This window comes from Pseudorca crassidens, chromosome 3 (genome assembly GCF_039906515.1).
Source record: "Pseudorca crassidens isolate mPseCra1 chromosome 3, mPseCra1.hap1, whole genome shotgun sequence".
Taxonomy (NCBI): Eukaryota; Metazoa; Chordata; class Mammalia; order Artiodactyla; family Delphinidae; genus Pseudorca; species Pseudorca crassidens.
Window position 1 is genome coordinate 9,916,792 of NC_090298.1, and position 17,914 is coordinate 9,934,705.

General features: G+C 42.5%; 1 protein-coding gene across 6 annotated transcripts in view; it reads right to left on the bottom strand.

Annotated features, from left to right (window-relative positions):
• CTNND2 (catenin delta 2) overlaps positions 1-17,914 on the bottom strand; it is a 936,316-nt gene that overhangs the window by 251,904 nt on the left and 666,498 nt on the right. For all 6 annotated transcript variants that reach the window (XM_067730382.1, XM_067730378.1, XM_067730381.1 and 3 more), the window contains one exon: positions 4,685-4,817. In XM_067730382.1, the coding sequence (XP_067586483.1) occupies positions 4,685-4,817 (133 nt within the window). The remainder of the gene's footprint in view (positions 1-4,684; positions 4,818-17,914) is intronic.

Sequence of the window (17,914 nt, forward strand, 5' to 3'; positions counted from 1 at the left end):
GGGGGAAAACACAGGAGGGAGGAGTGCAAATAAATCCAAATCATTATAACTCATGGGAGGCACTTAGTATTATCCCTAAATCAATGAGATGTCCTTAATGTTCTTAACTGATGAAGGTTCCCGGAAAGAATGAAAAAAGGATTTTTGAAAAACCATTAAAAAATTATCAACATTTAGGCACCTCCTAAAAGATGCCTATAGTACATACACATGAGCAGGTTTTCATGTCTAAAAACTACCTAGATTATCTAAAGCTCATTTTATTATGACATTCCCAACAATTTAGGAGGCAGCGTGCACGGCAGACATAGTTCAAACATTACTGACAGCCATCCACACCAATCACACCTCTGCTCTTTAAAGCTGGGGGACCCGCCTACATCTTAGCTACTCGTCAGCCCACGGAAATGAGCTGCACCAGATGAGCTGTGGGGTGTTTGCTACAATGCCTGGATCTTCTGCTTCCACTGTCTCCTTCCCCCCTCCTCTTTTGTTTTTCCTCAACTGCTTTTCTTCTGATCTTAGCCTGACTTTAAACTCTTGTTTGCATGACACCCTCCTATCCCAATTTTTGGACACTTGCTGGTCTTCAAAGCATTTCCTAACTGAATGTTGTGCCCGGGTCAGGGCACCCAGTGGATTGCAGACTCTCCCATAGTCACTGGTGGTTGCTGAACTAACCACACCCATCCTTCTCCCCTCATTTCCACCTCCCTGCTGGGAGGGAACCAGGAGAATGCCTCAAATCCAAGTTCACTAGACCAGTAGGAGAAGTTAGGGACACGGTTTCTGTCTGCTGATTTACGGAAGTGAATTCTCGACTTTGTACCTATGAGATCCGGCATCATTTTGAGCAAAACTTAATTTCTTGGCTTCATTCTCTGAAAACTGTACAAAGCACTGTAATAAGGAACGAGAAAGCCATGATTTATGACCCTCCACATACAGGAGATTTAATTCTGCCTTTTGCTCAGCGGCCTATCCATTGTGTGGACAAAGTCAATACCAATAATGAAATGTAGACGGAAGGGCTAAATCAATTCAATAAAACGCAATAGAAAGACTAGAAGACTGAGCAAATCTGGAAAGTATTTGGACAACAGGTAATTACAAAAATCAATGCCCGTATATGAAGAGATGATAGGCAGCCATCCGTCACAAAGGGAGAACCATTAATGATGGTTTGGGCTTGAGTTAGAATGAGAGAACAAAATAGGTCTGTGCAAAGTCCCTACACATCTGTATATCTGTGTGTGTGTGTGTGTGTGTGTGTGTGTGTTTGTATACACAAGCACACACGTGGGCTCCCAGTGTGACTGAAGGAGAGACGAAGAGAAACTCCAGATGGCTCACTCTGCATTTTATGTGGGCCTCCTACATTTGCCTCGTTCCTTTGGCTCACGTTTACTAACTCTGATCTCATTTTGTCAACATGACATCAGGCTGTGCCCTACATACCTTTCCCTTCCTTGTCATCACAGCCTCCCAGGTACCCGGGGGACATTATCATGGGGTCCTGTCTGCGTCCAGAGCCTTTAGGAGGTGGAGGAGAGGAATGAATTCCACATGAACCACAGCTCTAAGGATCAGCTGTCGGGAAAGGTGGTACAGGCAACCTTGGGGGGCACCCACAGCAAAATGAAAAAGTGATCACACATACACCCAGACACATACATACACACATAAGATAAAATAGTGACTTAAGTGTCTTAACTGTGTTCCTGGCCAAAAAAGAATATGAATAACTGAGTAGTCACCACTTAGCAGTTTGCATCCATTAAGTCATTTAGTCCCTACAGAGACTCTACAGGGGAGGTATCAGCATCTCTATTTTAAAGGTAAGAGTCAACAATCAGTTTGTTCAAGGAGACACAGCGGGTGAGTAGGCAAGCGGTGTGGGAAGATGTATCTCTCTGACACTGATGTGTGTGCTGGGCACCCCTTCCCTCACACCACCTTTTGTCTCCCACAGGGCATGGGGATGCTTCTGATGTGGCCATACACAAGTCCGTAGTCAGTTAGCTGTTGGGTGCCATTGCTGTGGAGAGGCTTCAAAGCCAGTCATGGATCATGTAGACAGAGGCAGCAACTTTGAACTTGCCCAGTCATGGCATCTGACTGCGTTGTTTCATGTTTGGCCCCTGACAGTTCTTTCTCTTCTGCCCACAGCTGAGCAAGCTGATAACAAAGCTCTCATGCCTCTTCCTTTGGCACCAGTAGGAGGTTCAAGCCATGCAAGTCCCTGTCTGCATGTACGAACCCCACCCCGGTACAGCCCATAACCACCACCAAATCCCTGAGCCATTCTTCTTCCCTGTGCTCTCCAGCCAAGTTCAGCCCCTTATGGGAGCCGCCCTGCTCACCCTCATAAGCCTCATTATGTGAGTAACACACCTTTTCACACTCTCGTGGGGTGTGTGCAGTGTCCTCAGTCTTGACATCGGAACCAAATCTGGGGGAGGAGTCCTGCTGCTGAGGGGTAGCCACACCACTTCTGAATCAACTTTATGCCAGTCATGGGATGAAACACTTTCATGGTCTCTAGAGAAACCCTCAAAGGCATCATCTTCCAAAAATGATGGTACGTTACCCCTTAATCAGAAATCTATCCTTCATTTTGAATGGCTACTTTGTTTTTTACTAAAGGCAGAGAATGATTACAATAATTACTATTTGGGACAGGAGCCACATAACTTTATTCTTAGATCATTTTAAGAGTATTTTTTGACACTTGAAGGTTATCTTAGATGAACAATCATTTCTTTGATCTCAGCCTTGGCACTACTGATATTTGGGTCTGGACAACTCCTCGTTATGGAGGCTGCCCTGCGTATTACAGAACGTTCTGCAGCATCCTTCGTAACCGAGCAGGACCCTATGGGGCCTTCCCAGGACAGACCCTCTGTGTTGTCCACCTGTCTCTTGTCTGTAGAAAAACTTTAGCCAAAGAATAAGTTTAATCAGAGAAGTGAGAAAATGCAGAAAGAGAGGGAAACAGTCAAGCAAGACAAAGTAATAATAGTTCAGCCATTAAACAAAGTCGAAGACCTTTAGTTCCTCCCCAAGGGCTACAGGTAATATGCTGAGCCATATTCTTGGAGCTGATTTGTAGATACTGAAACACCCACCTGGCGGAAGAAGTTAACTACATGATGCCCAGACTGAAGCCGTGACATAAGCTGCTCCGTCTCGCACAGTTCCAAGAACTGGCCTCAAGGACATGGGAACAAGCCGACCCTGGAACTGAAGACTAACTGTACTTAAAATAACCAAGATGACCCTGATCAGACCATGGCATGACCAATTTCGAGATGACCGTCAGAGCCGACTGTGCTGTTCTGCATGTAGCCACGCCCGCCACCTGTACACCCCCGAAACCCCCCTCTAAAAGCTCTTGCCCCCTGATCAGCAGTTGGTAGTTGCTTCTTGGACACAGGTCCACCTTCTCCCCAGGTTGCTGGTCTCCTGAATAAAGCAATCTTTCCTTTCCTACCAACACCTGTCTCTCAAGTACCAGCTTTTGAGCGGTGAGCGTCTGAACCTGAGTTGGGTTAAAACCCTGACTGCTACCCACTAGATGCTGAAGGCTCCACCACAACCGTCTTCAGTTCTGACGACCCAAGATACCTCCAGATGTTGTCAAGTGTCCCTCGGGAGGCAAAGTCACACCTGGTTGAGAACCACTGCCCTATATTCTTTCCATAAAGAAATATGACTGTTCTAGTAAGAATGAGCATGGGTCAAGCCCTCCATAGTCCCAGGGAAATAGAGACAGGAAAAAAAAAAAAAAATGAAAAGCCGCTAGGCTATATACATCTCAATGCAAGCAAGCAAAATCTATAATAAATTGCAATTATATCTTCAAATCTCCTCTTTCCACTCTTAAACTAATTTAGACTCATCCTCAAAATTGCTTACATGCTATGGAGATGACTCTTTGTAGCTTATAAAATCTCTGCTAAAAATTTGATTACTCAGCTGCTCATATGCAAACGCTTTGTCCCTTGTCTAAAAAATCAGAGTTAGCTGTGCTGACCACTGTGATTTTCCAGAAATATCACACACCACAATTTTTGCACTTTAAAGTATTCCAAAAACTTAGAGCATGTTAACAATTGTTTACATGCTGGACACAGATAGTAGTCTCTTTAACAGAACACATGTATCTGTATGATATCCACTGGCATCTTTGTAAATGGCTCAGAATGCTTGGTTATAACACAGAGCTGGTTTATTGCCTAAAGTTCCCACCTTACCAATGAGTTTTCCAGAAAGGACAGAGGATACCATATATTGATGTGGTAATCTTGCTGAAGTTTGACGAGACAACAAAGATGCTTTGTATTTCTTTAGGATTTAGAAGCAGAGATGACTCCAGAGATGGAATTGGGAAGAAAAAGGCGAATCACACCAAAAGTATAGCATTTCATAATCTTGCCTCTGTGATACTAGCATATATCCTTGGTCCTCTATTCCTTCAGTATTCATATATAAAAAAGAAGAATGTATACATAGGCATGCCAAATACTTAGATGAAAAGTGCTATGCTTCAGTCATAAATGTGGATCTAAGTTTTGATAACATAACTTTAAGTTTCGTGTTTCTTTCTCTTTCAACATTACTCTGAACACCTAAGAGGTGATGAATCTGACACCAGTCGTTTGCGATTCCAAGTAGTGCTTACCTCGGCTTTAATTTTATTGTCTCCAAAGCAGAGGTGCTGTAAATAGGCTGCAGCATTAGACTGGACCGAAGGAAACTGATGTTGCAACATCTGAATCACTTCAGGCAGTTCCGGGTCTCTCCATCCAAATTCTCTGAACAAAAGGAAGGCAGGAGAACATGAGCGGGAAATCCTGCAATACTGTTAGCCTATGGTTAACTCACTTATGTAACGCCTATGAGAGTTTACACGGGAATATTTCACAACTGATTGTTCTGGTTTCCTTGCCCATGCACCAACTTAAAAAAGGATTTGAAAAGATTTCATTGAGTAAATGGTTTGTAAGTATATACATGTGTACATATACATATATAATCTTAAATGTATCAACTGAAGTAACATGTTTATGAAGACTGAAAAAAATGACTTAAAATGGCACATGAGTTTATTAATATAGACATGTTTCATTTAGTCTTCAGTAGATAATTTATAAGATCACATTTATTTTCTAATATGTTATTTCAACAGTCTTGTTCAGGTACAGCATTTAGTTAAATTATCAGACAAGAGAAAATATAACTGGATGGGTCCAATCTAAAATGTCATGATAGCAGTTAATGCCATCTTTGTTATATTTATAATTATTATTGTTATTATCATAACAAAACAATTTTCTAGGGATAAAAGTATTGTAACAAGAAGCCTTTATAGGGCTTCCCTGGCGGCACAGTGGTTAAGAATCTGCCTGCCAATGCAGGGGACACGGGTTTGAGTCCTTGTCCGGGAAGATCCCACATGCCGCGGAGCAACTAAGCCCGTGAGCCACAACTACTGAGCCCATGTGTTACAACTACTGAGGCTGTGAGCCACAACTACTGAGCCTGTGTGCTACAACTACTGAGCCTGTGAGCCACAACTACTGAGCCTGCGCTCTAGAGCCCGGGAACCACAACTACTGAAGCCAGCGGGTCTAGAGCCCATGCTCCGCAACAAGAGAAGCAACCTCAATGAGAAGCCCATGCACTGCAACGAAGAGTAGCCCCCGCTCGCCGCAACTAGAGAAAGCCTGCCCATAGCAACGAAGACCCAACGCAGCCAAAAATAAAATAAATTAAAAATAAATAAATACATTTGTAAAAAAAACGAAGAAGGCTTTATAAAAGGAAATTATTTATTTAAAGAGTTAGGTTTATTCAAACAATGTTAATAAACCTTATGCATGGTACATTCTTTTCCTGTATCCTCCTGTTTACATCTGAGCTACTCCAAGAAGCTGGTTGTTTATTTAACTTTAAGAAATATGCTCCAGGATACTTAAATCCATTCTAAAACACAAGGTTAACTGCACCATTATGCAAATGAATATTCTTTCGTGAAATCGATCAGCTCAACCAGTCAGAGCATGGAGCTAACAGGGTCGGATGTATGGGTTCCATTCTTGCATCAGGGAGCCAATTTTTAACAGAGACATAAAAAAGCAATCTCTGAGACCACAGATAAAACCCTGACCCCACGAGCCACAAAAGGGTACTATTTCTCCGAAGGCCAGGCTGGAAGAGAGACAGCTTTGCAGCAATCACTTGACTCCTGGAAAAACAACTCAAAAGCATACATCCTATTGATGTTGTCACCAGGTCAGTGTTGTCACCTCAGAAGAGGAGTCATGAAAAATGGGACAGAGACGGAGCAGACAAAGGTTAAAAGTTTCCTCATAGATTCTAACCTGTTCTCTTTATCTTTTCTTTATCACGACTGGTAGAGGTTGTCAAGCAAACCGTGAAGCATGTTGGTACCTCCTTACAGCTACTAAAGACAATGCGGAATAGGGTTCCTTTCGAATTGGCTCAGTTTTTATGGGAAACATAAAGCATTCGATTTAATGTGCAGTAAGTACCTAATAAATTTACCTAAAATCTTAGGCAGACACCCATTTTCAAATGGGCATATAGTACAGGAGCACCTTTGCCACAAAACATACTTAAGTGGTTGCTGATAATGGACAAACTATTGGATTTTTTTTTTGGCTAGGTGATCACAGTAGAAAAAAATTATGGATGAAAACACAGGAAGCCTGTTTTTCTTTTTAATTTCATTTCCTTCCGTTGCATGATCCTAAACCACCTCAATGTGCAACATCCAGAAAGCACAGTCTTTGTTCTTATACTAGCAGCCTCTTAAAATTATATCCTTTGTTCAGGTTAAATCAAAAGCTACAGAACACCTGTAAATTGAAATTAGAAGTATCATGTAAAGACGCTGGATGGCTAAGGTGAATTCAGGTAAGCCTGTGCTATTGGAAAGTGATTAGTAAAGAATTCATTTCAGCCTATTTTATTAACCAGATGGGAATTGCTCTATTAGGCTTACACAGCATAGATCAAGAACGTCTTTGAACAAGAGCTCTGGAGGAACAGTCTTAGGGGATCTGCACACACGCAAACACACGGCCTTGCTTGTGTCGATGCATGCATGCACAGACGCACACATGAGAGTGCGTGCGTACGTGCACACGCACGCACACGTGCACACACATGCACACGCACACACACACGCACACGCACAGCCCAAAATCAACAGAAGGAGGAAAACTCCAAAGAGTCATCCAAGTCTCTTTTTCTAGAAAAGCTTTGTGTTACCTAGATGAGATTCCGCTTGGACTTTGTGCTGCCCATGTGCTTCTAGGGAAGAGCTAGAGGAAATAAAATGTCTATCTTATTTGGGCCAGAATTCAGTACAAGGCATGGATTCTTTACATGAGGTCTTTTTTTTTTTTTTTCAATTGAAGTATAGTTGATTTACAGTGTTGTTTCACATGTACAGCAAAGTGATTCAGATATATGTGTGTGTGTGTGTGTGTGTGTGTGTATTCTTTTTCAGGTTCTCTTCCCATATAATTATTACGAAACATTGGGTATAGTTCCCTGTGCCATACTGTAGGTCCTTGTTGGTTATCCTTCACACGAGGTCTTAATCCTTAAGAACAAACAGTGCTCACAAGACAAAAAAAAGTTCTGGAAGAGACAAAACCAGCAGAAGAACAGCACGAGGGAAGATATGGGGCCATAAGAGGAGTTGACAGATTTGGGAAAGGTGTGCATTCAGCCGGGCTGGCTGTGGGACAGGAGGCCGTTGGGGGGGGTGGCGGCGCTGCCTGGGAATTGCGGGGCGGGTGGTGGAGATGAAGCTGGAAAGCAAGGTTAGCATGAGATCACGTACAGCCTTTCACTCAAATACAAAAAGTCTGGGCCTGGTCTGCAGTCAGTACTGTGACAAAGAAATCTAAGGAAATTTAGATATGTTTAGGCTTATAGAACAGACAAAAAAAAAATCTTAAGTAATACTGCGAGTACAAACCAAAAGTCGGTTGCCAAGGTTCCCCGTTCACATGCTTTCACGCTTTAATCCTTAACTAGTCTTATGTAGTTTCCTTTCATTTCACGCAGGAGGAAATTTAGACTTAGAGATGTTCATGAACTTAAGTGGTGGGGCGGAAATAAAACTCTAGCTTTCTGCTTTCAAATAGATAAATTTAACCGTCTAACAATGATGCCTGCTGTAATCACTGTCTTGAAGTAATGTCTAAAACAGAAATAATGTCTAAAACAGTGATTTTTTTTAGACAATGTCTAAAACATAAACATGTTTAAAACCGTGTCCCTAGGGGACATCTGACGACGCCAGAAGACAGTTTTGGTTGTCACAACTGGAAGATGCTACCGGCATTCGGGGGGCAGAGGCCAGGAATACGGCTCAACATGCTACAATGTAGACACAATCCCCTACGACAAAGAACTGTCTGTCCCAAAATATCATTAGAGCCAGGATTCAGATACCCTGGTCTAAACATGGACTGGATCTGATCATTTTTGTTGAGTAAGCGTGTTATGAATCTTCTACTCCGTGATTACTGTAACAGAGCTGGCATAGGATTTGGCATCAGGATAATTAGGCAAGAGTTCAGAACCTGAGCATCTGGCTTTCTCCCTTCTAGACTATAAATACAGGAGAGTCCCTCAGTGCTTGCTGGTCTTGGTGTCCATGGATCAAATACAGAGAATGATACCATCTATTTCATGGGACTTCTTTTTAAAAGCCACCATAAAATAATCTATATGAAAGTGAAAGTGCTTGGCAAACTATTAAAAGCTAGATATATTCTACTAATTGTTACTCTAAGACTGTTATAAGGGTGTGTGTATATATATATATATATATATGTATATTTAAAAAATTTATATCATACCCATTTAATTAAAAAAAAATAACCTTTTACTGTTGTGTATTCATTTGGACATTAGACTTATTTGAAGGAATATAAGTGTAACAAGAGATACTACTGTAGCCTGTAGTAAAAACTGTGCATTAAAACGTGCCATTTTGAAATGATTTTTCCCCCATCTCCCTTCAGAGGCAGAGTCCTAGGAAGGGCAAAGTGTTATGGACACAGTCAGAGTTGGCTCAGATGCTGTTCCTCTGTGAGCGTTCCTCCTGTCTGTGTCTTGTTTGCTGTTGAATATCCACTGGCTGGCATGCGAGGTCTGCTCTGAGTAAATGTCCATGGAGTCCATCCGTTAGACTGAGATAATAATTTCTACCTTAGAGTGCTGTTGGGATGAGTAGAAGTAATATATAGGAACCCCTTAGAGCAATGTTCGGCACACAGTGTGGACCCTCAAGAAATGTCAGGTATTGTATATAACTAGATGAAGAAGAGAAGAATGAAAAATAAGAACCATCTACAATTTTCTACAGAAGCCCAGCTCATAACTCTCATTTGTTACTGGGCTTCACTTGAGAAATGTTCATGGAACTGGAGAATATGCAAATGTAACCTTTTCTCCATTAAAACTTGTCACACAGACCGACAATATTGTGACTAAACCGTCACTCTTCTAAGGACTCTCTGAGTTGTTAAAATTACAAGGCGCTTAGCACGGAGCTAAATAGCAAACAGTATGAAATTTGTTACTGTGTTAGGCTGCCGATGAAACAGAGCCGATGTACTGTCACAACGTTTTTATCAAGTTGACTTCCATGTCGAAAAGAGCCCCAGGGCAATCAGAGTCTTCAGAAATTCAAACTGTCATTTTTCAGCAAAGCTTCATGTCGGAGGGAGAGAGTTCACTTTTGACTGCAAGGTCAATAAACTACACTGGTGGCGGGGCTGTAGGGACATTATTTAAGGGTATGAAAATCCCCACCGTTTATAATCTTTTGAACTCTAGCTAAAAGTTTTAAAGACCATATTGGCTTTAACTTTTCCATCCAGAGTCAATGAGATGAGGTGTTTTGTTTTTTGATTTGGTCTTGTTGAAATGATGGGGTTAAGGGGATGCAGAGACAGTGGTCACAAGAATAAGTTAGGTGGAAAGATTTTTCTTTTTTTCTTAAAATGGAGATGTTTTCACGCTTGTTGACAGATAAGAACTTATCCAATGATGAACCCATGGAAGCACGAATGTCTTAATTCTCATCCCTGAACAGTTTGTCGCCAAAACAAAAAGCTGCCCTTTATATGGTTAATCACATTTATAAAACACATCTTTGCTTTTATATAAATGGTAGCACTGGAATTATGACTGCCTAGAAAGCAAACACAATTGCCATAGTTTGTAGAAAGCAGTGTCTCTCTCCAAGCTTTACATTTTGAGAAACCAACAGCGTTCATTCACTCTACCATAGTTTCTCCACCTGTCTCTGGGTGGAGCGACCATACTACTCCTTGTAGACACGTTTAGCTCCCGGGAAACTAGAAACTGGGACCCCGAAGCCAGCAGTTCTTCCCTATTGTCAGTGACACTTTTCTCATCTAAAATCTGTATTATTAATTATACCCTCTCTTTTCAAGAAATATTGAAGCAACTCAGACGAATCGCCTATGAGGATGTGGTGAAACAGGAATGAAAAATCAAGCCCACGAAAGAGAGAGAACGCAAATGCGATGAGCAAAAGGCCAGCATGCTTGCTTAACTTGGTGCAGATTTGACTCTTTCTTTACAAACTGCTCTGCTGTCAGAAGAGAAACTCACAGAAGAGAGAAGGGGCCGTCCCTGTTAGGTGAAAGGACACAATCCCCACCACTTCATGCACCGGGAAACCAGGAGGAAAGAATCTGGGATCTCTCTACATGTCCCGCTATTTGCGGCACGTCTCTGGTTAGGGTACTGGGGTAGAGACTGAATCATGCTCCAAAGGTGTCCGGGTCTTAATCCTTGGAACATGTTCATGTCACCTTACATGGCAAAACAAACTGCACAGAGAATCAGAAGGTAACAGACCACTGAAGCAAGATGACACGCTGCTGCTTCTGAGAACACAGGAAGGGGCCAGGAGCCAAGGAATGCAAGGGATGCGGCACTTGAAGCTGGAAAAGCCAAGGAGAAGGATTTTGCCCAGAACCTCTGGAAGCAGCATGGCTTTGCGGACACCTTACGTACGGGCCAGTACACCTGATTTCAGACTTCTGGCCTTCAGAACCATAGGAGAAGAAAGGTGTTTTTTTACATCACTGACTTTGTGTTAGTCTGTATATCAGATGCAGAGGCCCACCTGACCCCAGGATATGGCCCTCCTAAGCCTAGCAGAGACCACCCCATTGGAGTGACTCCAAGGGTGTAGCGGGAGCTGTCTGCAGTATCCCGAGAGGCACCACCTCCAATGTATGCCTCTGGGAGTCCTCCCTGACTTCTGATTATCAGGCAGACGCCTCTATTAATTTACCCTGAATTCCCAACCACCTCCTGTTTATCTATTCGGAACTGCAGCTTCTCTGACCCTCAGCTGCCTGGCTGCCTGCTTCACCTTGGGATTCAGCCATGAACCCCTCCCTCCTCCAGCCAACGTTCACTGAGTGGCCACTGAGGATGCAGTAGTGGACGCGGCAAAAGTTCCTGTCCTTGGGGAACCTTCTAATGGTAACTGCCAGTTAATTCCTGAAAGGGCAAAATATATTATTTGCCAGATAGTGATAAGTGTGTATTGGGTTGAATAGTGTCCCCCCGCCTCGCCAGATTCAAGTCCACTCGGAACCTCAGAATGTCACTTTATTTGAAACAGGGTCTTTGCAAATGTAATTCAGGACCAAGATGGGCTCTCACTGGATTAGGATGGGTCCTAAATCCAATGGCAGTGTGCTTATAAGAGACAGAAAAGGACACAAAGAGACAGAGAGAGGAGGTGACGCGAAGATGGAAGCAGAGATGGCAGGGAGGTGGCTACAAGCCCAGGGATGCCAAGGATTTCCTGCAACTGCCAGAAGGAGAGAGGCATGGCATGGTTTCTGCTTCGGAGCCTCTAGACAGAACCAACCCTGCCAACACCTTGATTTGGGGCTTCTGATCTCCCGAACTCTTACAGTATAATTTCTGCTGCTTTCAGCCACCTAGTTTGTGGTACTTTGTTATGGCAGCCACAGGAAACTGATCAAGCGTGATGGGAAGAATAAAGCAGAGCAGACGTAGGCCAGATGTGTGTGTGTGTGTGTGTGTGTGTGTGTGTCCGCTGACACTGCAAATACAGTGGCTGTGGAAGACCTTCCCGAGAAGGTGACCTGGGGCACAGACCTGCAGGTGCTGCCGGGTGGAAGGGACGTTCCGAAAGGGAGAAGGGTCACAAGACACTGAGGCAGGAGCATGCTTGGCACGTCAGACAAGAGGTGAGAAGGCCAGCGAGTGAAGTGGAGCAAGTCTTGGGGACCATGTTGAGAGAGGCAATGGGGTGCAGATTACACAGCATTTGTCAGCCTCAGCGGGCCGTTGGCTTCTTCTCTGACAGATCTGGGAGCCATCCGAATGTCGTGATCTGGTTCATATTTTTAGAGGATCAGTCTGTCGGTGGTTGCAAGGATGTATGCATCTGTCAAAACTCATAAGCTACAGGCCTAAAATGACATGTCTATTGTCTATACCTTGATAACGCTGTTATACCTTGATAACGCTGGGTCTACAGAGGGGATCCCTCTGGCTGTGGGGTTGAGAACAGACTGTGGGGGGCCAGATGGATGCCAAAGAGATGCCCAGTGAATCCCTCCCGTAAGCCCCCTCTCCTTCTCCCATCTGCTGGTCCCCATGAACTGGCGACCCCTGTTGCCTCACATCTCAGGCCCAGCCTGGAGCCAGTGGGGTGGACTAGTTAGGCTAGGACCCCCTTTTGGGGACTGGTGTCTATTATTTCAGAATAAGCAGGAGCAGTTTCAACTAGCAAGTTTTCTACCGGCTGAACTGCAGAGAGACAAACAGTAAAATAATGGGAATTTCTGAACCATTACGGATACTGGGCACCTTAAGTAAATCTTAGCCCAGCAGTAGCCTTTTAGGGGTTGAGAGGTGAAAATAATGTAAAATGTTCAGGCAAGATTTATGCCATTATTTGCCATTTTTAATCACATGTATTTTAAGTGCCAGTGAATTTCTGCCTCTATTGAAGACTTCTAAAAGTGCATTAGATTACAAAGAATCTTATCAGTTTTACTGTAATACTTATTCAGTAACAATTGAGTTTTAAATACTATTTATTTATTCATTAATGCAACTAGACTTTTTCAATAAAAACATGCCCCACAATAAAAAATTAACTTCATACCTACAAGCACTTAGTTGCCCTGGAAATTCTAAAAGGGTGTGCTTAGTGATAACAGCCCAAGGGAAATGAACAACAAATTAGTACCCATAAACTTCTCCTTGTAAGCCATAATGATTTATGGAAAATGTTTATATTCTACGACTACGTACCCATTTTAAAATTAACAATCCATTATGCTTAGGAAAATCACCTGGTCCTGTGAACCTTCAGTGACAACAAGAGAGAAGGGATTTGATGCCCAAGGTCCTGGTTAGGAGTATAACATTCATGTATTTTTTTTGTGTGTGTGTGGTATGTGGGACTCTCACTGTTGTGGCCTCTCCCATTGCGGAGCACAGGCTCCAGACGCACAGGCTCAGTGGCCATGGCTCATGGGCCCAGCTGCTCCGCGGCATGTGGGATCTTCCCGGACCGGGGCACGAACCCGTGTCCCCTGCATCGGCAGGCAGACTCTCAACCACTGCGCCACCAGGGAAGCCCCATTCACGTACTTTTAAGCAAGTTTTTACCTTGTCAATATCAGGAGATGATCAGGATTCTACCTCGGGATTAGATTAAGAATCTGAGAGAAGGCCACAAAGGCCTGGATCATCCTCAAAAGGTTTTACTATACTATATATATACGTGTGTGTGTATTAAAGAGAACTTAATGTTAAACAATATCAAATAATGGACTAGAAATATACTGTGTATAAATCATAGAATGCAGCACACTTATTCATCAGGTAACTGGATCATCTGACAATTCTCTGTGAAACAATTAAAACAGTGCTTGTAATGATTCTGTTGATGAAAACTTCTGACAGAAGTCACATTGTATTGGGAGATATATTCTAAAGGCAGGGACACCATCTCTTAAGTTACCATGGGAGGCTCCACGTTTCTGGAAGTGAGAACGTGCCCCATGGCACTTGTCATGGTGTCTTTACAAAGTAAGCTGTGAGCGCATACTTGAGGGCCGATTGCTAACCAGAGTCCCCTCTGGGCGACAGCCATTACTTTACCATATCCATTGTTGATTTTAGTCCTGTAAATATTTGAAGCATGTCTCACACATACAGGTACATCTTTGTCACCTTATTTTAGTTCTCCAAAGGATGAGAACTTAATTTATTTCAGATAACAGTGAACAGAGATACTTCCTTTAAATAAAATCTGAATAAAGTCTTAATTTCTAACAAAATTTGGTCTTAGAAGAGGTACCAAGTGAGAAAGTTATTTGAAGATATTCTTTAAAATGAGGTAACCAATTGTCTGACAATAGCACCCATGCATTGTCTCCCTCCAGAAGTATTTGATAGGACTTTTAATGAATTAGGACTAGTCCTAGGTCCTGGGGATACGAATATTGAGTCCTGACTACAAACCACTTATAGTTTAGTGGAGAAGACAGACTATAAATAGGTAATGATCATACACTGAGTAAGAGACATTATTCAGAAAATGCAAGAGCTGCATTTAAAGCCCTTGGAGGTGACCTCTCTCCTTCAGGATGGTGCTGGATTCAAATCAGTCCAAACGATAACAGAAATAGGAATTGAAAGCAGCTCTTTTGCCCCTTTCCTGTTTGCCCATTTCTGTTCCCCTCTAACCGTAAAAGAACCTAATTATAGGAATGAGATCACTAAGCAACTGAAACTAACTCCTGACTTATGCTCTCCTGAATGTACACCGGTGTCTTGTCTAACCTGTTGATTCTTCTCCTAGATAAAAATAAGTAAGACTAGCTTTCTACCCCCAGTAGCCGCCCCCTAAGCAATCCTGCAGGTAGATCACGTGGGCAAGATAACATCTGAAGAAAGGGTCAGCCAGTCTTCTCCCCAGATTGCCGGCTTTTCTGATTAAAGAAGCTTTCCTTTCTACGGACACTTGCCTCTCGAGTTATTGGCTTATGAGTGGTGAGTGGCCAAACCTGAGTTCAGTTACATTATTACTAACATTTATAAATAACTGTACCATCATGAATAGCCATAATGATGGCTTGTAATTTCCAAAATTTTCACATATGTATTTTTGTTTGATTTTCTTTACATTTTGAAGTGGGAAGGGACCTTCGCTGGCATTTCCTGTGCTTACTGTGGAGACAGGGAAACTCAGGTCAGAGAGTTCAGTGACTTGACCAAGGGCACAGATGAGTCTGTGAATGGACCCTGGTGCCCAACTGTCAAGATTCAAAGCTTAATCAAAGGGACATTTGCCCAAGCTAACTTGTCCATCAGTCTGTACTGCAGTGCACTCAAGCCTCTAGCTCCAAACATTCCGGCCTCTGGATTGTAGCAGTCAGTAATGTGGGAGCATTATTATCTAGTAGAAAAAGCACGTTATCTAAGAAGGAAGAGAGCGCTAATTCCTATGGTTTTGCGGATAATTTCCTGACAGACACGGGGTCATGGGATGTAAGGGGGTGGTTATTCAGGAAGAGTAAATTCAAAAACCAAGTGGCTAGCATGTTGATGCCATCCAGACAAGACCATCAGGACCACACGTGCCCACGGCTTGTTGCTCCCAAGAAAGAACCTACATCACGGGACTGTGGGGCATTTCACTAAGACGGTGTTAGAATATACTTCCAGGATTTGGGCTTCGTGCTTTGGGCAGATTCAAGGCAGCAGGACTTTGTTCTGGATTGGCTGCTGCCAGGATGAGGGGGAAATTCTGTGACTGAGTATCTTAAAGATTCTTAGAAGAAGGAAGAACGGAGCAAGGCTCAAACCACGACTGGTGAAGAAACAGCAGTCATTCAAATGATCCAGGAAAGATGGTTGTTTTCATCAGTCTGTGGTTCAGACAATGTTCATATTTTGTCTGTGTTCAGACATGAGTATAAGGGGGCCTTGATTTTGTCTGGAACCATCATTGTGGCTCATCAGAGTGGCCTCATGAGATGTTTATATTCTGTGAAATTGTCTACGCTCAAGAGAAAAACAGGCCTCACTGTGGATGCCTGACCAGCTCTTCTCTTTCTTGGCCACGAGGCCTGGGCTGCCCAGTGAGAACCAGGGAAAGGGAAGGGAAGGTGCTAAAGACAAACGTCCTTTTCTGACACTGGCTGCCTCTGCAGAGGTGTCACTCTGGGGGTTAAACGGTGTTGTTCAGCTCTGTCAACATGATACCAAAACTACACGTGACAAGAAAAGGAAAGAAAAGAGAAGAAACCAGTGGCTCTGTCTCCATGAAGCCACACTCCAACTCTTTTTGTATCGCTGACTGGTTATTTTGCAATCTTATAGACAGCAAGTCTGACACTTGGGTATAAAATCCTGATGAATGACTTCATGTATCGTGTCTCTTAGCACTTCTTGTTGTTGTTACCTGAAGAAATGCACTAGGAATGGAAGGAAAGATTTTGAGAGTCGTTGTTTAGCTGCTAAAATAGGGAAGAAAAAAAAAACAACAACCCAAACTATCGACATTCAGTTAGGTCTGTTGTTACTAGTGTCCGTATCAAAAACACGCTTATCTAGGTCTATTACTTCACGTTGCTCTTAAAGGGATTCTAAAGAAGCTGTGAATACTCTGGGTAAACTCTTAACGTTAGAAAAAAGAATACAGTGTTCAAGTGGCCTTTCACAATTATTTCTCATGACTAGACATTAGGTGCAAAGGAATTCCATCCATAGATATTTCCTTTCATCATAGTTCACAGTACTTTTGCTACAAAACTTAATTTACCTCCATTTCTGGTGTCTGGATGTTTCCAAACATAAAATGCAGAGGATATAATCACCTTTTATTTTGAATAAAATAACCAACACTGGCTGTCTATTAGTAGGTCTTACAGATGATGGGTGAAAGGGGTAGGGAGCGGCCAGCTGTATACCACTATACTGAAAGATTCCATACATGTGCGGCTGAATACATTAAAGCTTCTTTTTAAAGTGCCACAGTAAAAAAAAAAAAAAAAAAAAAAAGTAAGAAGAAAGTATTTCTTTCAAGATGATAGTGTTCAATAACCTTTAATTCCTACACACTGATGAAGTCTTAGACTAGGCTTTTATTACCTCTGTGTCCACCTAACTCTCAGTGGAATGGCTGTGATTAATTTGAAAATTAATCGAAAACTGCAATGAGTTTAAAGACATTGTTATTGCTGCCACAGACTCTTACAACTTAAACCGAGGTAGATGGGTGGACAGGGCTGATGGAATAGTTTTGATTACAGAAAAAAAAGAGCAAATGGCAGATAAATATAGTTTCCTTTATGCAGATAATAAAAGCATACAATGTTTCTTTTACATTTTTCCACTAATTAACAATTACGGTTTCTTCATCAAACATTTCTTTATTCACTAGAAAAACATTGCTTTAAGTTCAGCAGCAAACTGAAGCCACAAGGAAACAAATAATTTGGCTCTTGAAGAAAACTAATTTAATATTTAATTGTATACATTCAATTTTTGAATCAAATACTTTTTCTTTGTGAGAAGTGACTGAATACAATAATTGGGCAGAGCTTGACTTTGTATCATTTCAGAGGCTCCCAAACCGCATAGATCACAGGGCCCTTTGTGTCTGTCAGTGTTTCACATGGTGCCCCTGGGCCCAAAGAGATGCCTGACCACTTCATTTGCTAAGGAGTCAGGTCGGGGCGTGGAGGCGAAGATAAATCAGGAGCTTGGGATTAACATACATGCACGACTATATGTAAAATAGGTAACCAACAAGGATCTG